At 43.7% G+C, this 24,493-nt stretch overlaps 1 protein-coding gene across 1 annotated transcript in view; it reads right to left on the bottom strand.

Moving 5' to 3' along the window:
• LOC124553563 (neuralized-like protein 4) overlaps nt 1–24,493 on the bottom strand; it is a 282,401-nt gene that overhangs the window by 253,138 nt on the left and 4,770 nt on the right. The window contains exon 2 of the mRNA XM_047127409.1: nt 2,757–2,858. Coding sequence (XP_046983365.1) covers nt 2,757–2,858 — 102 coding nt within the window. The remainder of the gene's footprint in view (nt 1–2,756; nt 2,859–24,493) is intronic.

Raw genomic sequence — 24,493 nt, forward strand, 5'->3', positions numbered from 1 at the left:
CATAAACCCATGTAACACTGCAACGCCACTCGAGAAGCTGCAGTCGGTACCTGGAACAGCCTCAGGGTCTGCAGCATCTAACCCCTTGTAGTAGGAAATACGGGCTCATCTGTAAACCACACTGCAGCGATTCGAGAATGGTCCATAAAACTGCAGGTAGCGGGACCTGTCAGCTCCCCACACCTATCCGCGAAGGTTTTTCGAGATATTCGACAATTCGAAGCATTTCGTTCGCAGGCCTGCCAGGTGCGGGGGCCAGTACAATAGTCGGCTCAAACATGCACACTGTCATTACAACTTAAAATAGTGTCCCCGTTGTGAGCTCCTGTAAGTGCAAACTGCAACAAACACGGTTAAAGCTGACACAAGTAGTCTTATCGAGTCAGAACCGTACCGTATTTACTCGAATCTAAGCCACACCTGAAAAATGAGACTCTAAATTCAAGGGGAGAGAAAAATTTTAGGCCGCACCTCCAAATAGAAACCAAGTTGGTCCATTGTAATACGAGACACAATTTAGGTCAAATGAATGACGATACAGCTACAGAAGTTTGGTTCGAGTCGTAAGCTTAGCAGTTAAGCTTTACCAAGTAGCCATTGCCAGGCATCAGGCACTCCGTCCCTATTTATGCTAGTACCCTTCCTATTTCACATGCTACATCTAGTTTGAATTCATTGCTTATTTTGCTTTGATCTGATCAGTGCCGCTCTCTTTGTTATAGGTGTTTACGTCAATCTAAGCTGAAAATGCATTACTGTACTGTGTCATGCATTTGTCGCATTCTAATAATGACTGTTAACGACATGTTGCTGCTCGCAGCATGGCTTGCTTCTGTGCACGCTAACGCCGCTTACAAAAAAAAAAAAAAACAGAGAGAGAGACAGAGACAGAGACAGAGAGAGAGAGAGAGAGAGAGAGAGAGAGAGAGAGAGAGAGAGAGAGATCTTCTCATTAGCGAAAGAATGGCAAGAGACTGATATTTGTTGTTACTTACACTGCTGCTTTCTTTGATAATGATGAACAAGAACCAAATAATAGACTGCGTGTGATAGAAGACGTTCTGAACCAGAGTTTAGCGAAAATTTTTCTCCGTTTGAAAATCTTTGCAGATGCCTCTTTAGTACATTACATTCTGCACAGAAATTAGAGTCATTTTAGATTTAAAAATCTAGTCAATTGCTGAGCTTCATTTCTGACTATCACTATTAGGCATAAGAATAATATGAATACAAACATGACACGACATGTATAGTCTTCCACGTCTGCTGTTGTCTCACTCTAGTTTCGTAGTTTATTATGCAGACAAGACTTAAATGAGATAGCAGCAAACACGAAAGAATACACGGCAAAATGTTTATATTCGTATTATTCTTATGGTGAAGAGAATACTGCATGTGATTCACAATTCACAAAAGTTCCTATTAGCAACCATCTCTTCTCACAGGTAGGAAAAAATTCAGAATGTAGAGTTGGCCATATTGATAAACATCCCAAACAGCCTTGCCAGTCGAATTTTCGTAGTACATTGAAATGCTGCTACATTCAAAGATGAACAATACAGAATTTGTATTTACTTCGTCGGATAATGTATGAAAATGCAGTGGTCGAAACTCAGGGCGGAGAAGAAAAGCTCGTCCTCCACCTTTTTTTTTTTTTTTTTTAATTTATTTACTGACGCAGAGGTTTTTGCATCAGTATTTATCTTTGTGCCTGCAAAGCATGCCTGTGTAGCACTACATATATTTGACGGCAGAAGTTAGTTGTGGTGTCATCTATTCACGTTTTTCAGAACTTCCGCTTACTTAGCACTCGATTCTAAGCCGCAGGCGGTTTTCTGGATTATAAAAACCGCAAAAAAGTGCGGCTTAGATTCGAGTAAATATGGTCACCGGCCACATCATGCCGAGTTTCCACCCTCGTTACGGTCAGCTGAAGTTGTCTCGCCACCGTCTTAATGTCGGAGGAAGAGCAGGACATCCCCAAGTTGTCCACAGACAAATAACTCTTAACTGGATTCACCGCGAAAACTAGTTCCGGCAATATTACCGATCACACTGTAAGATGGAGGCCAGCCTGCATCTGAAATATTCTGTTTAAATGACTGTACCGCCCGCCTGCAGACCTGACAAGAATATTAATAGCTATCGTGCTGGGAAAATCTACACAGTGCAATACAGCTATCTGAGAGGTTAAAATAATGAAAAGGAAACTTATGCAACATATAAATTGAAATAAAATTGTTTAACTATCATATACATATATTAGCAAAATTAATTAAATTGGGGAAATCCAAATAGTTATATCAAAATTGGTTTTAAATACAGTGATACACCACAAAGTTTGTATCATAATATTCCTCAGTACTCTTTCTGACACGTAGGGAAAATCAGTAACGTCTGAAGTGAATGAAGACTAATGGAAAGGATGTTTTCGTATGCTCCTCACCGTGGGAGCACAATTTTATTTAGCCAACAGAACGTACACTATAAAGCTGGACCAGTACACATCTGCAAATTAAGTGTTTATGGCTTTAAATAAGTAGATAAAAATAATGGAGAGTAGCAGTTGCATATTTCTTTCACAATTTAATGGGAAGTGAGTAAAATAAAGCAGAGCACCGGCGATTCGAATCCCGAACACAGAGCACCTCTGGAATAGTACAACTGCCACGACAAACAGTATTATTACTAAATGGTATCCGAGAATCCCCAAGTTTTAATTTGCCTGACATTACATGACAGTTTATTTAACTCACCCAAGATCCTCCTCGAAGCTCGGACGCAGTAGATGGGAATTCCATTGTCTCGGGGTTCAAGCATGTTACACCAATTTCGATACTTCCGCTCCAGGAGTTTATCTGAAAATGGGCACAGATTAATTTAAAATTGCCAAATCTATAATGCTGAAGACTGTCGAAACTGATCTACACCGTCAGCATCGAAAACCACAAAAGAGTAAACGTAATGAGACCAGAGTAATATCAGACTAGTGCACAAGTTCCTAGCATTTTTCCATAACATTCTCCTCCACTATTTACAACAATCTGCCAAAACTAGGACGACAACAAAATGTGTTCACTTAAAGTGGAGGGATAAGATTTTTTCACGGCACGTATTGTCAAGTTCACACAACCGCGCACCGTGTCTTCGTAATGACGGGACATCCACCTGGCACGTGACGTCGGAGAAGAGGTAGCGTGCAGTCAGTATCGACGTTTTTAAATTTGTGTGATGTCTGAGAAGTGTATCCTGTGTACCAATTTTTATTGTGTTTGAAAGCTGCGTACTGCACTATTTGCAGCTGTTCTCAAAAAGCATTTGCACGAGCTTCCGTAGCAACACTGCTCCCATTTCCATCTGTCAGAAGTCTCTTAAAGAGAAAGGTATTAACGACAGTGAGTAGAATGGCACAATTTGAACTGTCTTCGATGTACTGCATCTGTGTTTCGAGAAACGTTCACACGATCTGTCGTCCTGCGAAAAAACAAAGAACATATATTAACGCGCTGTACTGTGTGGACTGCCCCTCTGAACAGTGCTACCACATTTCCAACGTAACAGAGCTCCTCACTCAGAAAACTTAGTAGTTCAACTCACAGTGAATAGATTCAAGTTTCGGTCGGTCGGTCAATTGGGAGGAAGGCGGAGGAGGGTGCGGAAGAAAGGGGGCGGGAGGGAGTAGGGGGCGTAGCAGTGGGCCGCCACCAAACAGCACGGTGAGCTGTGTTAGCGTAATGGTTAAGGTGTTGGGCTGCTAAGCGGAAGGTTACGACTTCAAACCTTGTGCGATGCTTAATATCTGCCAGCACGGTAGCTCAGCTGTAATAAAAAACTGAGTGGAAGGATCAATCACCGAACTTAAAAAAACAACTGCAAGGTCATCAGTCACACGATCTAGGACGGCAGAAATCGAGTCAGGCACAACACGAACAGCATACTCCAGTCGTCAGTTGTGGGGAAGGGGTAACTTGCAAACAAATAGGAAAAAAGGATGTCAGGGCAGCAGGAAGGGGGAAAGAACAGGACGGGGTGTGTGGAAACGGGGAGAGCAGGGGCATCCTAAAAACACTACTCAGAGGCGCGCACCCACATTATCACAGTACAACAGGCCTGTGTCTGGATATGTGTGGATGGATGTGTGTGTGTGTGTGTGTGTGTGTGTGTGTGTGTGTGTGTGTGTGTGTGTATGTGTGTATGTGTGTGTGTGTTATTGTGTCTATCTACCAGCGCTTTCTCGTTTGGTAAGTCACAGCATGTTGTTTGATGATGCGACTTACCAAACGAAAGCGCTGGCACGTCGATAGACACACAAAAAAACACAAACATATACACAAAATTCTAGCTTTCGCAACCAATGGTTGCCTCGTCAGGAAAGAGGGAAGGAGAGGGAAAGACGAAAGGATGTGGGTTTTAAGGGAGAGGGTAAGGAGTCATTCCAATCCCGGGAGCGGAAAGACTTACCTTATGGGGAAAAAAGGGACAGGTATACATTTGCGTGCGCGTCATCCTTTCGTCTTTCCCTCTCCTTCCCTCTTTCCTGACGAGGCAACCATTGGTTGCGAAAGCTAGAATTTTGTGTATATGTTTGTGTTTTTTTGTGTGTCTATCGACGTGCCAGCGCTTTCGTTTGGTAAGTCGCATCATCAAACAACATGCTGTGACTTACCAAACGAGAAAGCGCTGGTAGATAGACACAATAACACACACACACATACACACACACACACACACACACACACACACACATCCATCCACACATATACAGACACAAGCAGACACATTTAAAGGCCAAATATAATGTCTGCTTGTGTCTGTATATGTGTGGATGGATATGGATATGTGTGTGTGTGTGTGTGTGTGTGTGTGTGTGTGGGCGCGCGCGCGCGCGCGCGCGCGCGCGCGCGAGCGAGCGAGCGAGCGAGTGTATACCTGTCCCTTTTTTCCCCCCTAAGGTAAGTCTTTCCGCTCCCGGGATTGGAATGACTCCTTACCCTCTGCCTTAAAACCCACATCCTTTCGTCTTTCCCTGTCCTTCCCTCTTTCCTGATGAGGCAACAGTTTGTTGCGAAAGCTTGAATTTTGTGTGTGAGTTTGTGTGTCTATCGACCTGCCAGCACTTTCGTTCAGTAAGTCATATAAAGATGAAGTGTCTACTGTCAATTTTGAAGCACAGCATGAAAAACACGTTTTTCAAAATTTTTCATAAAAAAATCTGAATCGTTTATCCTACTTTTTGTACATTATATGAACTTAAGTGGTCTACATACTAGATGCATAAGAAATTTAGATCTGTATGTCACTCATTAATGAGGAGCAGGTCTCTGAAAATAGGAAAACTGGTGCCCGATTCACGAGTGGCTACACGGCTGTTTGTACAGGGAGTCGCTGCTTTGTACGGGCTCAGCATTTATTTTCCTTTCTTACGTTAGCATAAGAGCAGCATTTTTCATCACCAGTAACGATACGGGATAGGAACTGTCGGTGTCGTTCACGAACCAACTGACGACAAGAAAACAGAGATGCACGTACGGTGACACACTGTGGTTTTGGCTCGGAGCGTGCAGAACCCACACACCCGATTTTTTAACTTTCCCCGTAGCGTGCAAATGTCACACTGTGGTGGAATGATCACAGTTCATCACATTTGACTCTTCTCCAGTGCAATGACACGGTTTAAGGTGTTTAAATGATATTTATCAAACCCTACAGGTCTTTCCAAATAAAGAGTGTCACTAACATAAAAAATTACTACTTTGTCGAGCTGTGCCTGACAGGATTATCTTCAAATGCAGTGCAAATATTTCCGTCCATCTCTGCTGCTGTCACCCCTCCACTGGATTCAAACAAGAGAATACTTGCAAAATGTTCCAATTTCTCCACTCAATACTTCATTTTGTAGTTTTCACATGTCTATGCACTGCCTCCAATGACAAAATGTAAACTGAAACAGCAATAGTGAACTACAAATAAAAATAACAGCCAATAAACAAACCTGGAATACAAATGGGCAAAAATTTATACGGGATGAGAAGTTCCGCCTTATGCAAGACACCTTTTTTGTTTTGTTTCACCCACACACGTTTCAGCACTTTTGTGCTAGCGTCAGTGGGTTCCATTTTTTTTTTTTTACTGTAAAACTGTTGTTACATATAAACATTTGTGTTGTTTACAACATTATGTAGAAGTTGCATTTATAACTTAATTGGCAAAAAGTGGGTGTAAGCATTAGTCAACATACCTTACACAATGTTATTGTCCATTTATTTTTGTAGTTATTCTGTTACACAATATACAACTTGTCATCTGCAAACAGCAAAACGTAATTTATTTTCTGTCTGTTATGCATTTACGAGCGGAAATAAGACTGTATCACTTTTTCTGTCTGTAACTTACAGTTTTGAAGTTGTGGTGCGTTCTCCTGTGTTGTTGGCGAAGTAAACAGGCAGGAGAACGCACCACAACAATACGTAACAACAATTTTACAGTTAAAAATAAAAGCTGAACCCACTGACGATAGCACGAAAGTGCTGAAACGTGGTCGGGTGAAACAAAACGAAAAAGGTGTCTCGCATAAGACGGAACTTCTCATCCCATTTTCTTAGCAAGCACAGACACGACAAGTAGAACTGCACCACAGGATGACTCATATTTATAACTGAAAGGGTTAACGATTTGACTCTACTTTTTAGAATGCGACTGCAGTAGACAGAGCCCGAGATCTCTGTTAGGTCAGAAAATGACAGTTCGATTACGATTAGGCAAAGCCTACAAATATGAGTTATTAAATCTTAGGTGTAGGGACTGACTGATCTGTAGCGTAGTGTGACGTCTAGGTTAAGTTGGCAGGTGATCGTTTGCTCGTGAATTTGTGGAAAGGTAATCTAATGCTCCAATTAATACCATTATCGATTAAGGGAGCTCACTAAAATCTGATGGCGACACTAATTAAATCTCCCACAGTGTGTGAGAATACTGAGCTCAGAATCCAAACCTTTAATATAAAACTTTTCAATTGCAATGCAAACATTTGGAGGACACATTTGGGAAGTAAGATTTAACGCAGAGGTGGCCACGGCGTGCCAAATTTCACACTCGCAGTACGTGCGGATCGAGTTCCCCGACCCGTCACTCGGCTCCTCTCGGTCCTTCTCCGAAGTGCCCGGAACTGCACGACATTTCGTTCGGTATAGCGGTGCCGCATTTTTCGGTCGTCACGACTCTCAGTTCTGCAGAATCACAGCATCGGCAATGTTTATACGGTGCTATCTGCCCGTCCCTATTTGCTCCCGGTACTGAAGACGTTCACAGGTAACGTGGCTGTCTGCACAACAAAAGGGGAACTCTGGCGATCTATCGTCGCGATCCTTTAAAATGAATGGCAGTGACAGATGAGAGGGAGGAGAATTCTCCACAAACATACGCAACTGGTACTGCGTATTTGCTACAAAACAACATTATAATACCGTGCAGAAAGAATTTAAAGATTTTATTGACAGTGAAGGAGCAAAAATTTACAATGGGCAGATGAGATTTATTGCTCTCTACATCAAAAAGCAATTTGTACTAAGTTTGGAGGCTCAGAGCAAGTTAAGAAATTGGTTGTACAAACAGTAAAATTTCCGAAGTCGGACACGTTACTCCTCTGTCAGCTGCAATAGTTTTCAGTGGAATTGAACAAAGAATACAGAGACTTCGTGTACGAATGAAAAGTACGTCGGTTAAGTCGAGTCGTATGCCCGGAACAATCTTTCAATTTAAAATCACCACTGTTGTATTTACGAAATGAAACTAGTGCAGAGACAAAAATTAGAACATCTGGCACGGATTGCAGACTTCGTACTTTAAATGGACCTTACTGCACACCGCCCACATTGAGATACTGCACTGTAACATCTTGCCGGTTCAATAGTGACGCATTTAAAAGAAATTGCATTATAGAAGGGACACATTCTGACAGACAGTACAGTTCTCTACGGTCGCTGCCATTAAAGAAAGCGTGAAGTTCGAAGAATTCACTGTCGCCGTAAAAGAATTACGAGGACTGTTTCCTAAACGTTTTGAACACACTGCAAATCTTACATTTGTTTTCAAACTGTTTTCGGGACTGTCGGACGTGTCAGCTGAGAGTGCCCTTGTGCACGTGCAGATGTAAATGTTAGACCTGCAAGGTAATTCCCATTTGAAGGACAAATACATTTGGCATTAAAACTGTCTAGTACATCTACACTGCTTTCCTCAGATACTTGCCACGTGTCCATGCTATAATATTTCAACTGATACACGTGTGTTAGAGACTTTTTTCAGTTACAAAACTAAACAAGTTACGATTATGTGGAAACTTAAGTGTGAAAATATGTGGAATTATCTGAGTGTGTCCCTATACTGACAGTCTGTATTAGAAAAAAAGTATTACATCTACAGTGTTCCAAAAATAATTACATAATACTGAACCTTTTTTAAGAAGTGTGAAATATAAATCCAAGTCATATGCAATATGACTGCAATCTGATTTAAATGTGGCACATATGCAGTTTCCCAGTCTTCATCCTCCTTACAGTCACACAGCGCAGTGTGGTGGTGTGGGAAATGCGCCAGCCAGATTGAGCGCAACGGCACACCTCGTCAGCCAAATTCACTGGGCATTTACGTCAGAAAATAAATTATGAGACTGCAGTTCTGAGATGACTTGGTGGTGCAGACAAACTGATTGAAGGATTTTGCTCTTCTTTCAATCAAACACAACGGAAGAACAGTTTCTTAATTCTCCGTGTGACTTAAATAAAGCTGAGGAGCGAATCGGTATTCTTCACAGGCGCGTGCTAAATAGTGCTTTTAGGCAGCAGTTCAATGTTAAAACTATTTTAGTCTGAAGGGTTGTTTTACAAGTAGACACATGCTGAGAACCACTAGCAGAGACGGGGAGGGGGGGGGGAGGGGGGGCGGGGGGACAGAAATATACTGTCTGGCCAAAAATAGTGAAACGAAGGAGGCGACTCCTGTCTATAAGAAGGGCAAGAGAATGGACCCACGCAATTACACACCAATATCACTTACTTCAGTTTACTGCCGAATCCTCAAACATATTCTCAATTTGAATATAATAAACTGTCTCGAAACTTGAGAAGCTTATGTCCACAAATCGGCACAGTTGTAGAAAGCGCCACTCGTGCGAATCTCGGCTCGCACCTCTGTCACTCGATATTCTGCGAACTACGGGTGACGGGCAACAGGCAGATGCCATATTTCTAGACTTCCGGGAAACATCTGACACAGTGCCCCGCTGCAAGTCGTTAATGAAGGTACGGACGTACACATTACATTGTCAGATACGTGAGTGGCTCGAAGACTTCTTACGTCACAGAACGCAGTACGCGGTCTGCGACGACGGGTGTTCGTCAGAGACGAGGAGTGCTCCAGGGAAGTGTAATAAGTCTGCCACTGTTCTCTACAAACGTATAAGATATGGCGGACAGGGTAGGCAGCAACGTGCGCTCGTTTGCTGTGGTGTGCAGCAAGGTGTCAAAGTCGAGTGACTGTAGGAAGATACGATATGACTTGGACAAAATTTCCTGTCGGTGTGACGAATTGCAGCTAGCTGTAGATGTGGAAAAAATGTAAGTTAACGCCGACAAGTAGGAAGAACAAACCTGTAATGTTCGGATACAGTATTGCTAGCATCCCGCTAGACACAGTCCAGTCATTCAAATATCTGGACATAACACTGCAGAGCGATACAAAATGGAACGGTCGTGCGAGATTTGTGGTGGGGGGAGGTGAATGGTGGCACCGGTTTAGGGGGAGAGTTTACGGTAAGAGAGGGTCTTGCGTACACGAGACCGCACACAGCAAGCGGGTGCGACGTATTCTAGAGTAATGCCCGAGCGTTCGGTACCCGCACCGGGTCGAACCGGAGGAAGACATCTAAGCAATTCAGAGGTGAGCTGCTAGATTCGTTAACGGTAGGTTCAAAACACGTAAGTTATACAGAGGTGCTTCGGGAACTCAAATGGGAACCCCCGGAGGGAAGGTGACATTCTTTTTGGGGAAAACTACTGAAAAAAATTAGAGAACTGACACTCCAAGTCGACTGCCTAACAATTCTACTGCCGTCGTACATCGCCCATAAGGACTGCGAAAATAAGGTACGAGATCGGGGGCTCGTACGGAGCAACGTAGACAGCCGTTTTTCCCTCGCCCTATTTGCGCATGGAGCAGGGGAGGGAATTACTAAACTGCGCGTCATTTACGACGGTGGCCGAGTTTAGGTTCGTTCTGCGCATCTGACGTCACAAAACACAGTCAGCTAATGAACAGAGAACGACGTTGCCAGAGCTCGACTGCAGTGCAGAGCACGGACGAGTGACTTCAGTTTTAGAAACGTTCAGTCATAAATAAAGTAATTGAACAAAAGGAACGTCTTGATAGCCAAATTTCTTTTATAGAAAGTTCGGAAAAAACATTCTTTATACCAATTGCTTCATATTCTATTAATTAATTAGACCAAACAAGCAATAAGCCTCCTAATGCAGGCGATAGCAAGGAAAGGTGTTAGTATCATTCTCACTAACCGCTTCTTTGCAATAAAGAACAGCGGTAATTGTTTATTTCCTATTGTACTTCGACGAAACGTGAGTAATTCATAGTCATACCAACAGTGTCATCATCATCATCATCATCATCATCATCATCATCATTATTATTTAAGACTGATTGTGCCTTTCAGCGTTCAGTCTGGAGCATAGTCCCCCTTATAAAATTCCTCCATGATCCCCTATTCAGTGCTAACATTGGTGCCTCTTCTTATGTTAAGCCTATTACTTCAAAGTCGTTCTTAACCGAATCTATGTACCTTCTCCTTGGTCTGCCCCGACTCCTCCTACCCTCTACTGCTGAACCCACAAGTATCTTGGGTAACCTTGCTTCTCCCATGCGTGTAACATGACCCCACCATCTAAGCCCGTTCGCCCTGACTGCTACATCTATAGAGTTCATTCCCAGTTTTTCTTTGATTTCCTCATTGTGGACACCCTCCTGCCATTGTTCCCATCTACTAGTACCTGCAATCATCCTAGCTACTTTCATATCCGTAACCTCAACCTTGTTGATAAGGTAACCTGAATCCACCCAGCTTTCGCTCCCATACAACAAAGTTGGTCGAAAGATTGAACGGTGCACAGATAGCTTAGTCTCGGTACCGACTTCCTTCTTGCAGAAGAGAGTAGATCATAGCTGAGCGCTCACTGCATTAGCTTTACTACACCTCGCTTCCAGTTCTTTCACTATGTTGTCATCCTGTGAGAATGTGCATCCTAAGTACTTGAAACCGTCCACTTGTTCTAACTTTGTTCCTCCTATTTGGCACTCAATCCGTTTACATTTCTTTCCCACTGACATAACTCTCGTTTTGGAGATGCTAATCTTGATACCATAGTCCTTACATTTCTCATCTAGCTCTGAAATATTACTTTGCAAACTTTCAATCGAATCTGCCATCACAACCAAGTCATCCGCATATGCGAGACTGCTTATTTTGTGTTCACATATCTTGATCTCACCCAGCCAGTCTATTGTTTTCAACATATGATCCATAAATAATATGAACAACAGTGGAGACAGGTTGCAGCCTTGTCTTACCCCTGAAACTACTCTGAACCATGAACTCAATTTACCGTCAACTCTAACTGCTGCCTGACTATCCATGTAAAGACCTTTAATTGCTTGCAAAAGTTTGCCTCCTATTCCATAATCTCGTAGAACAGACAATAACTTCCTCCTAGGAACCCGGTCATATGCCTTTTCTAGATCTATAAAGCATAGATACAATTCCCTGTTCCACTCGTAACACTTCTCCATTATTTGCCGTAAGCTAAAGATCTAGTCCTGACAACCTCTAACAGGCCTAAACCCACACTGATTTTCATCCAATTGGTCCTCAACTAATACTCGCACTTTCCTTTCAACAATACCTGAGAAGATTTTACCCACAACGCTGATTAAAGAGATACCTCTGTAGTTGTTACAATCTTTTCTGTTTCCATGTATAAAGATTGGTGTGATTACTGCTTTTGTCCAGTCTGATGGAACCTGTCCCGACTCCCGGGCCATTTCAATTATCCTGTGTAGCCGCTGCAATTTGTTTCTTTCTTCAACATAACTTTCTCTGTCTACCTGAGTTATAGTATGTAGCCATTTTTGATACGCCTTCTTTTTCCTTTTACAGGCTGCCTTGACTGTGTCATTCCACCAAGCTGTTTGCTTCATCCTATTTTTACACACTACTGTTCCAAGACATTCTTTAGCCACTTCTAGTACTGTGTCCCTGTACCTTGTCGATTCCTTTTCCAATGACTGTAATTGACTACATTCAACTAACTGGTACCTTTCTTCTGAGATCGCTGTTATGTACTTGTGCCTGATTTCCTTATCCTGAAGTTTCTCCACTCTTATCCTCCTACATATGGACCTGACCTCCTGCACTTTAGGCCTCACAATCCCAATTTCACTGCAGATTAAATAATAATAAGTGTCATCAAAGAATCCCCTGAATACACGTGTGTCCCTCACAGCCTTCCTGAATTCCTGATCTGTTATTATATAGTCAATGATAGATCTGGTCCTCCTGCCTTCCCAAGTGTACCGGTGAATGTTCTTATGTTTAAAAAAGGAGTTTGTGATTACTAAGCCCATACTGGCACAGAAATCCAAGAGTTGTTTCCCGTTCCTGTTGGCCTCCATATCCTCTCCAAATTTACCCATAACCTTTTCATACCCTTCTGTTCGATTTCCAATCCTGGCGTTAAAATCACCCGTGAGAAGAAGACTTGTCCTTTACTCTAACAACTACATCACTGAGTGCCTCATAAAAACTATCCATCTTATCTTGATCTGTCCCTTCACAATGCGAATATACTGACACAATCCTAATTTTCTTGGTAGACACTGTCAAATCTATCCACATCAGTCATTCGTTTACATACCTTACTGCAACTACGCTGGGTTCCATTTCTTTCCTGATGTAAAGCTCTACACCCGATTGTGCTATTCGTGCTTTGACTCCTGACAGGTAGACCTTGTATTCTCCCACTTCCTCTTCTTTCTCACCCCTTACAGCTAAAACGTCCAGCCCCATCTTACTTGCAGCCTCTGCCAGCTTTACCTTCTTCCCAGAGTATCCCCCATTGATATTAACAGCTCCCCATCTCATTACCATTTGTTTGCAAAGTCGTATCTTAGAAGTCCCTGGTTTGTCAGTTAGAGGTGGGACTCCGTCACCTCCAAAGGTCCGAGGCATTTTGCTCCGATTGTTGCCAGCATCATATTTAAAGTACCAAGGAAGCAGGTTGCCAGCCTTACTTGCCCCGAGTCCCATTGAGTTTTACCCCTAACGGTTGAGGGACTAACCGGTGGATTTGGTAGTCTTTGCCGTACGAGCACAAAGGTGACCACGACTCAGAATATGTCCGAGATGCCCAGCCTTATTCCAAAGTAACTGGTATCCCGACTGCCGGGACCACTTACTTGGCCACTGATATGTTGACCGTGGTTCATGAACTAGGACGTGACTACAGGAACCCACACCATGAACCACACCGACAGTGTTTGTTGATATTTTGCATCCTAGTTTAAACTCCCCCAGGAAGTACATTGAATAATGAGCTGTGTTAGCACAATGGTTAAAGTGTTTGGTTGCTAAGTGAAAGGTCCTGAGTTCAAACCTTGTTTTGTGCTTAATATTTCCTTTATTTAAAAACAATATCGAAGTGTCTTACTTCATGAATTTTATTCGTTTGAATGTAATTTTTTGAAATTTCTAGTGGTAACTGAAATCGACCATACGGAAAGTAGACACTGGGGACTTTAACCTCTGCAAACTCTTCAAAATTTCGTGCAGTGGTTTACTACATTTAATGCTGCACAATAACTGCGTCGAACATCGAAACAAAATTAAGTCATTTATGGGGGGGAGGTATCAGTCAAGAAGATGTGTAAAAATCAAATTTTTGGGCCAAATAATTTTTGTGGAATCGAATGATAAGTGTGTCAAAGCAGTGAAAACACCAGTGTCTGCACAGGCAAGCAGTGCAGTGATGACAAAATCGCGTACAGCGCGGAATGCGGGGAGCACGTCTCTGTAGCAGCGAAAGGGTTAATGCGGCCGTGGTGGCTTTACTTCACGAACTGCGTGCTCCCCCCTAAACGTAAGTTTGCTTGGCGCATGCAACTGGCAATGCAGCAATCTCCCGCATCTGCACGGGCACGCGCAAACAGCCAAGATAAAAGAATTGAACTATAGTAGTGGTAAAGGGTACCCTCCCCACACATCGTACAGTGGCTTGCAGAGTATCTGTGCAGACGGAGAAAGGAAATGAAATTTCTCGGGTCGAGAGTTTGGCTCAGATACAGGCACCGATTCAACTGGAAAAGGCACCACAAATTCTCTTTTCCGGAGACGACATCCGAGCCGATCCACACGCGTTCTACAGGTGGCACATCTGGGGAGCTGTCCGGCCGTCAGAGTACCCTGGCACAACTCTGACAGTCCACAGGTAAGTGCGGAACGTGTGGACCGGTATAGTCCCGCCGGAAAAATGTCGAGAAAGTATACTGTCGCACGACAGGTAACGTGTGAGGGTGCGGGATATACGTCACGTACTGTGTCGCCTCAGAGTTCCCTCGTTCGGTGCCAGTTCTGACCTCGAGTCACACCCGGCAGCGGACCACGCCGTGGCGCCGAGAGTAACGCCGCGCCGCCCCGCCCCTCCCCCGGTCGCCGACATACTCGTCGGACGCGGACCTCCGGGACGGTGGAGAACAGCAATTCGGTGCCGAACGAAACTCTGCACAGTCGGCCACCCGTACTCCCCACTCGTGGCAATACTCGAAACACGGCCGAGGTGTTAGCGGCAGCCTACTAATCGGACGGTAACTCCCCGGTCCGGATGCCACTCGCGTCTGAGAATTAGTGCGGGACGACACGGAATGTCTCCGGGGCTCCGTTACTTTTTCTCGTACGGCAGGCACAGGTGTGAAGCCAGGTTACGGTGTGCTCTGTGCACGATACGGCGGCACTCCCTCGTGGCGGTCGGATGTGGTCGAGCGGAACCTTCCGGACTGATACGCCTGCCCTCTCTTTACAGTACAGCCCGACACTGCCACATCTGAATGCTGCAAAAATCTGGATATTTCACTATTTGACCAGCTGTCCAAATGGAGGCTGTAACGGGGCATCCTCCTCTAGCATTACTTTTCCTCACCAGTAGTTATTGATACCAGTATTACTTTTCGAATTCTGGACAGGTCAGTATTATGTCAGTTGCTTTTCTGAAAACTTTCATACAATTTTATACGCAGTATGTTATATTTCCAACGTCTGACCGGCACAATTCAGAAAAGCTGGCGTCTGTAGGAGGGAACCAGACAGCACACACTGCCAAGTTGTCATTAAAATGAAGAATGTCGTGTCGGGCAGCTCGCTCGTCGACCGGGTTACCCGACCGTTCCTCGGCTGCAGTTTGCCTGCGGACATTCCTGTGTACAGACAGCTCGTCAATTGTCGTGCCCACGTAGAATGCGACACAGTGGTTGCAGCTCAGTTTGTGAATCACACGATCAGTTTTGCAGGTAGGCCTGCCTCGAACGGGATAGGTGGCGCCGGTGAGCAGTGGTGCGGGAGGAAGCACGGGACTGGCCTCGCATCTACGTCTATTACAGTGATACGAGCCACGAGGCGACGGGTCGGCAGGTGGGGTCGAGTGGGGGCGGACTAAGATATCGCGTAGACTCGGTGGGCGTTCAAATAATACCGCCAGAGAAGTGGGAAGTGTGGTGTCACAAGGCTTAGGCCTGTCCCACCCCTCATTAAATCGACCAAGACTTATACGAATAATTGTAAGAACAGTTATTAATGTTATGTTCTTTAAGTTTGTTTTTGGGTTTTCAGAAATACTGTGGGAAGAAAGTTTATGTTGCAGATAATGTGGAAGACGTCGCCCAACAATCACCACGAAAGTTCGACATAGCAGCAAGTGGGCGAGGAATAAAACGAATGCTGCAAACTACCACGAGCTGCGGAAGAGCCCGGGCCGCGAGGGCGTCGAGCTTCCTGGGTCATTGTCGGACGACGTCAAAGAAAGAGATATTCTGCTTTCTCTTTGTAAACAGATCGATCGAGTCTCGAAAGGTTCACGTAAAACGTGTAGGCGGGTGACACATTAGGTGGGACCCGATGCCTGTAATACTTCCACAGTTATTAAAAAGTTGTAAAATGGAAAAACCAATAGTTCATCATCTATATAGATAAAAAATAGTAGAGATATAGGAAAGGAAGAGTTGCAGCGTCAGAACGAAAAGTGATACATCACTCAACAACGAAGGAGGACGTAAACAGCGGGCATTAGGTGGTGAAAACAAATCATCTGATAAAATAGTAAGTCTGTAATTAAGCATAAAGCCACGTAACATTGCAGAAGGATAGTGGGCAGGACATTCTCGATTTCACGGCACAACGAGAGGTAGTCGAAACAACGGAGGAGAGTGTGTTTCGATTGCTCCAGTCCCCAACGGTACCGAGTCACGAGGGGAACGCTCTTCTGTAAGCGGACGGTGGGACGTTGGGAGGTGGAGGGTGACTGGAGAGTCCAGGCACAGGAGACGTGTTTCCGATCCGTGTCCGGAGGGTAATTTTGGTCTGCAAAGGCTCCGGTGAGACCCACGGCATATTCCGGGAAGAAATGCTCGACACTACGGGTGCAACGGTCACCGGTGGTTAGGCTGTACGTACGGGACTTCTCGGAATAAGGTGAGTGGCAGCTGTCGAGGTGGAGGTATTACTGACAGTCGGCAGGCTCGATGCAGAGCAGAGGTACTGACGTAGGTGTCCTCGAAACGGAGGTCGACACTGAGGAAGGTGGCTTCACGGGTTGACAGGAACAGCTGAACTGAATGGGGGAGGTTCAGCAGGAATGTGTAGTAGGTGTCTTCACCTTCTGCACAGATCTCGAAGTTACCGTCAGTGAATCTTTACCAGGGGAGCAGTTTATTCTAGGTAGTTACAGAGGATTGCTCTGGGCGGCTCACAAATAGGCCGGTAACACGCGACAGTCCACTGCTGTACCACAGACTCGTTTGTACACGGTGCCTTCAGAGAAGTAATTGTGAGCGACAATACAGTCGTTCACAGCGAACAGGAGCTAGGCTGGAGGTTCGGAGTCGGTTGGATCGACGGAAAACGTAGTGCCGAATAGCGTAAAACTGCGGGCACTGGGGATGTCGGTGTAGAGGAAGGTGGTGGCGACGGTGACGAGTGGGGTGCCGTGCGGTAAAGGCACGGCAGCAACTGCGCCTCTCTGCGACTCGTTGACTCCGTTATTTGGTGAGTACCAGTCTATCCTTTTCCTAATATTATTGTTTTCCATCCTGGAGTTTCCACAGTTTATATGTATTGATTTTTATTGCCCATTTTAGGTGTTTACAATACTTTTTGCCTGCCTATTTTAATGATTTATAATGCCTTGTCTTCCTGTTTCTGTTAATACAGGCAAATTTAATTAACTTTTAGATGATTTTACTTCTACTTGACAGTGTACAAGTGGTTGTCGAAGTCTTAATTACCGAGTCAAAAAACTAAAGTTACAAAATTATTATTTTTTGTTTCTTTTAGGAAGAATTCTGTAGTTCTACTACAAACTGAAACCCTCACGTGACAAGACAGTCGCATGCCGCCACACGAGCCGAAATTAACTGGACTGGCGAACCCGTCTCCACTTTGACAGACAGGGCCATTTTGTTTAGCTACTCTACAGACACGCTACAGTTTTGTAGTGAGGAGATTTCAGTGTGCACAAGGACTGCAGACAAGTAACTACAAAGAAACAAAAAAGTAATTACATAACTTTACGTTTTTGAAGTGACAATTGACACCTTTGTGACCTTTCCCTCACACACGCTAGTTTTACAGGCCACAGGGATCAATCCTCGCGTATCTGGAACAGCATAAGGCACACGCATTCGATACAGTCCTCCAAACAGGGGATCTGTCAGTCTAGGTGCTCCAAATCTCAGAGCATCCAGGCTCTGGCTTACTTCACAGAAGGAAAATATTGAGAAACACGACGAATTCATCTTTGACTAGTGACGCTAGGAATCAGTACGACTGTGAATTAATACAATCGTACGTAACCACCAACATATGTAAATATGATTGGTGTTTTTGAGAGCAGATGTTAATGTTATTAATGCCTTCAAACCTATTAAAGACTTGAATATATCAAACTACAGTGGGAAAATACAGGTTTTAATTGAGGATGTGGTAAAAGTTTACTTATGACTCTTCTTCTGCATTCTGCAATCGGTGGACCGTTTGCGCGATGAACTGTGGGAAGCGAACATGACAAAACGAGTCAGATCAGACTGACGAGGAAAGAGCTTTCGGTAAATGTCACGATTTCGAGTGTATCAAATTACGAGGCACGCCAGAAACTAAAGGGCATCAAAGGAGTAGCCGATTCCACAGTCTGCTTTGACCCACAATGTCAAGAATAAGGTGGAAACAGCTACTTCCAGCATATACAATACGGAGACGACATCATTACGTACACACGTCAGCAAACTCAAACAAAAATAAAAATGACATAATAACATCTCGCACCAAAAATAAAATGAAAGTAACAGGACACCCGTGGGAAACTGGGGGTTTAGGGTAGGGACAAGCTAAATATACAACTACACGTATTTAAGAAAAACGTTGCTCCATACTAAAACAATTAATGTAAAAAAAAATTAAATTACAACATTCCACTACACCAACAAAACCACAGTAATCTGACATTTCTCTTGACCATATAGATCAACGGCAACTACTGATACCAAAAACTCAACACCTAGAACACCAAACCAAAACGCCAACAACTCAAAAAACCAAATACCCCATATTCACTAAATGAGTTAAAGCCCAACTGACCTACCATAAATATGCAACAGACAAAACACCACAATTACTACAGAATAAAATCAAAACAAAAATTACTTGGCAAAAAAACCTCTGGCAACGCCATCAATGTTCGTGGCCACAGGCACGCGTGCACAGAAACGTCTCCTACAACACTCACTCACAAACTCCACTGCCGTACCCATACTTAACTAAACAGCAATGAAAATAATTATACTTCTTTTCACACAAAGAACATCAAACTAATCAGACCTAACAAAAATGGCAAATAAAAAAAACCTTAACAACCCACCGAAAACACTTCTACAACCCGCGTTACCACATCGACAACCTAAACGCAAAACCACTTTAGCACAATGACAACCAAAACTCGAGCAAATCCAATACCACACGTTAAACTTGGCACGTCAATAACCACCACCTGAGTGCACCATCTGATACACCGTGACATCTACAAACACAACCGACACACACACATAACATTGTAGTTATGTCACACAACACCACACCATTACATCACGATTCAAAGCAGACAGTTGGAATCAGACACTTCTGACGAACCAACCGATGCCTCCAAAGTCTTTACGTAAAAATTATTAAAGCTTTTTAAACTTTATTAACATTCTGAACTTTATCCTCCATGTCCACATATTTATTTCTCGAAAGTCACACACTGGCAACAAACACATTTCTCCCAACAAGAGACCAATTTGCTGATTCATTCACTGTAGAATGTCTGACAGTGTTGACAAAACCACAACCCCACCACTTCGTCACAATCAAGGAGGTCGTCAGTCCCCTAATCTCAGAACCACTTAAACCTAACTGACCTAAGGACATCACACACATCCGTGCCCTAGGCAGTATTCGAACCTGCGACCGTAGCAGCCGCGTGGTTCCGGACTGGAGCGCCTAGAGCCTATCGGCCACACCAGCCAGCTCACTATCGACAAGAAATTCTCCGAGTTTTGGAAATGATGAAAATCGGATGGGGCAAAGTCGGGACTGGACGGAGGAGAATTTATGAATGCAAATGTCGCTGAGCTCTTGTGTGGTCAGCATTATCACACTTAAGGGGAGGTTTACTGTCCTCTGGTCCAAAAATCTATTTTTTTTAATTGCATTTTTGGATCCATAAAAGTGTTTAGAATCCATCCCTGAAATAGTTTTTCCGAATACGGAACAGAAATGTTTGTTATTTGCGGTTCAACAAGAAAATGCACCTGCCTGAAATCGGCCTTTTTAATGCACCAGTTCTTTTTTTTTTTCCAGAGGACCAGTTATTGTACCGATGCATGGGAGGAAACACACAAAATTCAAATGAAAGTTTGAACGCGTGTGTTTGGAAGTTAGCCCCCAAGCATTTGCATTCTGGTGCGAAGACTGACTTTCCTGGCAGTGAGCAGCTTCAACGAAGGGTATTCAGCAATTCTGAAGACCGTGACAATGATGGACTTCACCCTGGGACTCTATTTGGCGCAGTTCGCCAAGCATTCAGATGACCACCGGATTCGAGCAGCCAAAAACCGTTTGTCACCAGCCATACAAGCAGCTCTGGAACAGCATAGCATGGAGCAGGTCGGGCAGAACGCCCTCACTGAAGAGGAGGAAGGACTATTTTATGGACCCGGAATAGCAGATTGAACATAAGTTGCATAATATTGCCTTTATATGAAGTCAAAACTTCAGACGCATTTTTCTCGAAATTACCTTTTTTTATCACGCGGTATGGTTTAATACATCACGGCTGCAAAATACTAACACGAATTCTTTATAGACGAATGGAAAAACTGGCAGAAGCCGACCTCGGGGCAGATCAGTTTGGATTCCGTAGAAATGTTGTAACACTTGAGGCAATACTGACCTTACGACTTATGTTAGAAGAAAGATTAAGGAAAGGCAAACCTACGTTTCTAGCATGTGTAGACTTAGAGAAAGCTTTTGACAATGTTGACTGGAATACTCTCTTTCAGATTTTAAAGGTGGCAGGGGTAAAATACAGGGAGCGAAAGGCTGTTTACAATTTGTACAGAAACCAGATGGTAGTTATAAGAGTCGAGGGGCACGAAAGGGAAGCAGTGGTTGGTAAGGGAGTGAGACAGGGTTGTAGCCTCTCCCCGATGTTGTTCAACCTGTATATTGAGCAAGCAGTAAAGGAAACAAACGAAAAATTTGGAGTAGGTATTAAAATTCATGGAGAAGAAATAAAAACTTTGAGGTTCGCTGATGACATTGTAATTCTGCCAGAGACAGCATAAGACCTGGAAGAGCAGTTGAACGGAATGGACAGTATCTTGAAAGGAGGGTATAAGATGAACATCAACAAAAGCAAAATGAGGATAATGGAATGTAGTTGAATTAAGTCGGGTGATGCTGAGGGAATTATATTAGGAAATGAGACGCTTGAAGTAGTAAAGGAGTTTTGCTATTTGGGGGGCAAAATAACTGATGATGGTCGAAGTAGAGAGGATATAAAATGTAGATTGGCAATGGCAAGGAAAGAAGAGAAATTTGTTAACATCGAGTATAGATTTAAGTGTCAGGAAGTCATTTCTGAAAGTATTTGTATGGAGTGGAGCCATGTATGGAAGTGAAACATGGAGGATAAATAGTTTGACAAGAAGAGAATAGAAGCTTTTGAAATGTGGTGCTACAGAAGAATGCTGAAGATTAGATGGGTAGATCACATAACTAATGAGGAGGTACTGAATAGGATTGGGGAGAAGAGGTGTTTGTGGCACAACTTGACTAGAAGAAGGGATCGGTTGGTAGGACACGTTCTGAGGCACCTAGAGATCAGAAGTTTAGTATCTGAGGAAAGTGTGGGGGTAAAAATCGTAGAGGGAGACCAAGAGACGAATACACTAAGCAGATTCAGAAGGATGTAGGTTGCAGTACGTACTGGGAGATGAAGAAGCTTGCACAGGATAGAGTAGCATGGAGAGCTGCATCAAACCAGTCTCTGGACTGAAGACAACAACAACAACAACAACAACAACAACAACAACAACAACAACAACAACTTGGTAACTTCAAATCTACTGAAACGATTGACGTGATTCTTTGTTTCCAACGAAGCTAACTAAATTGTCTAAGAGTTGTACCACTTTTATTCCGATCCACCAACTATAAATATTTTTACTTGGCCGACGAAGTAAAAAAAAAATCGATGAAAAACCCAAATTTTTTCAAATAGCCACTATTTTGTTTCCTATGGTCCAAATAACTGAAGTGAGGTACAACTCCTACAAATCTTATATACTTCGCTAACGTCAACTCAATTTTGATGAGCCGGCTGACCTGTGACATACCGCGCGTGGAGGTCTACATCGAAATTTTGTTTCATTCTGACAGCACTTCCGGCTTTGCTCTTCGATATTTCAGGTCGAAAAAATTCCTGTTTGTAGAGGAAATATCAATAAACACTTTGGCCAAATTTGACATTGATATCTATAACACATCCCGAGAAAAAAATTCTCAAAGAACACACTTTTTTGGGGCCAAAGATAGTAAACCTCCCTTTAAAGAGGGGGCGCTTCATGTGTTCGAAGTTAGAAACACTATTACAGCACACTGCTTCTCACCCACAGACAAAGTCGCATTACACTAACACGCTATAATTCAGAGCTCTCTAGTGGCAGAGGGTTGCAACTGGTGCCAGTGAAGTGAGAAAGCCATGCGAATAATATGGTTGGCATATAATACATCAACTGATATTGAGAACTGAATAAAAAAAATTGAACATATTATTTTTCAACCCCCCCCCCCCCCCCCCCCATTTGTGGCTGCATAATGAACCATTGTGCACAATGCTGTCATATAAATAAAATGTCATAAAATTTAATCTGGATAAATAAAAAGTCTACTCATCAAGCGACGGCATGACATAAAAGACTGTTGTGATTGGCAAGTTTTCGGAGCCAGTGGCTTCTTCTTCAGGCAGAAGGGTTGAAGAGGAAGGAAGAAGGGTGAAGGAAAAGGACTGGAGAGGTCTAGGCAAAGGGGTAGATTTCAGGAAAGTCACCTAGAACTGCGGGTCACGGGAGACTTACCGTACGGAATGAGAAGGAAAAACTGATTGTCGGGGACTGCGTCGGACGAGATTTGAAAACCTGAGAGCTTAAAGGTGGAAGACACGCTAATATGCAAGAGAGAGATTACTGATGAAACGTCACGCACGAGTTAATAAGAGTGGAAAGCTAAGTGCATTGTACGTAACAGAGGTGGTAGGGGGCGGTGAAAAATAGATGGGAAAGAAATGAAAGATGTAGAAAACCAAAACAAAGTGAAGAAAAGGGTAGTTACTGTGAAGAAATGTCGAGACAGAAGAAATTAACGTAAATTAAGGCCAGGTGGGTGGTAAGAACTGAGGAAGTGTTGTAGTTCTAGTTCCTACCTTTTTAGTTCTGAGAAACTGGTGTCCGGGGAAAGAATCCAGATGGCGCATGTGGTGAAACAGGTGCCGAGGTCACGAATGTCATGTTGTAGAGCACGCTCGGCAACAGGACATCGCATGTCGCCAGTATACATCCTCTGCCTATGTCCATTCATCCTAATTGATAATTTGGTGGTAGCTGCACCGGTGTAAAAGGCTGAACAGTGTTTACGTAATAGATCGTATATGACATGTCGTTTTGCAGGTTGCTCTCCCTTTGATAGTATGTGTTTTGCCAGTTACAGGGCTGGTATAGGTGGAAGTGAAAGGGATCATAGGGCAAGTCTTTCAGTGGGGACGGTCACAGGGGTAGGAGCCATAGGGTAGCGAGATGGATGCAGAAGGAGCATAAGGTCTGACAAGAATATTGCGGAGACTTGGGAGGGTGACGGAAAGCTATTCTAGGTGTGGTGGGCGAAACTTCAGACAGAATGGATCTCACTTCAGGGCACAATTTTAGGAAGCCACGGCCCAGTCGAAGTAGCTGATTAATGCATTCCAGACCAGGATAACACTGAGTCCCCAACGGTGTGCTCTGAAGGTCCTTTGTGGAGGGATCAGCAGTATCGGGATTGGATGTGATGCCCTGGAAAATCTGCTTTTTAACTAGGCTGGTGGTGTAGTGAAGGCTGTCGTGAGAATGGTGGTGTATTGCTATAGAGTCTGCATCCGAACAAATACATTTGCCTCGAATGCCGAGGCTGTACGGGAGGGAATGTCTGACACGGGAAGGATGGCAAATGTCAAAATGTGTGTACCGTTTGTCGGTAGGTCTAATGTGGACAAAAGTTTGTAGCTGGTCTTCAGCGAGGACAAGACGAACATTGCGGAAAGTGGCACGGGATTCGGAATAGGAGCATGTGAAATTAATTGGGAGCAGGTATTCAGATATTCCAGGAATTTTTGCAGGTCAACCTCACGATGAGTCCATACCGTAAAGATGTCATCGATGTGTCTAAACCAAACCAGGGGGGCTTATGGATCCCAGGAAAGCCCCCTCCGAATGACCCATGAAAAGAATGGCATAGGAAGGAGCCATCCTGGTTCCCATGGCCGTATTCCTGATCTGTTTGCATGTCTGCCCCTCAAAGGTTAAGTAGTTGTTGGTAAGC

This window comes from Schistocerca americana, chromosome 11 (assembly GCF_021461395.2).
Source record: "Schistocerca americana isolate TAMUIC-IGC-003095 chromosome 11, iqSchAmer2.1, whole genome shotgun sequence".
Taxonomy (NCBI): domain Eukaryota; kingdom Metazoa; phylum Arthropoda; class Insecta; order Orthoptera; family Acrididae; genus Schistocerca; species Schistocerca americana.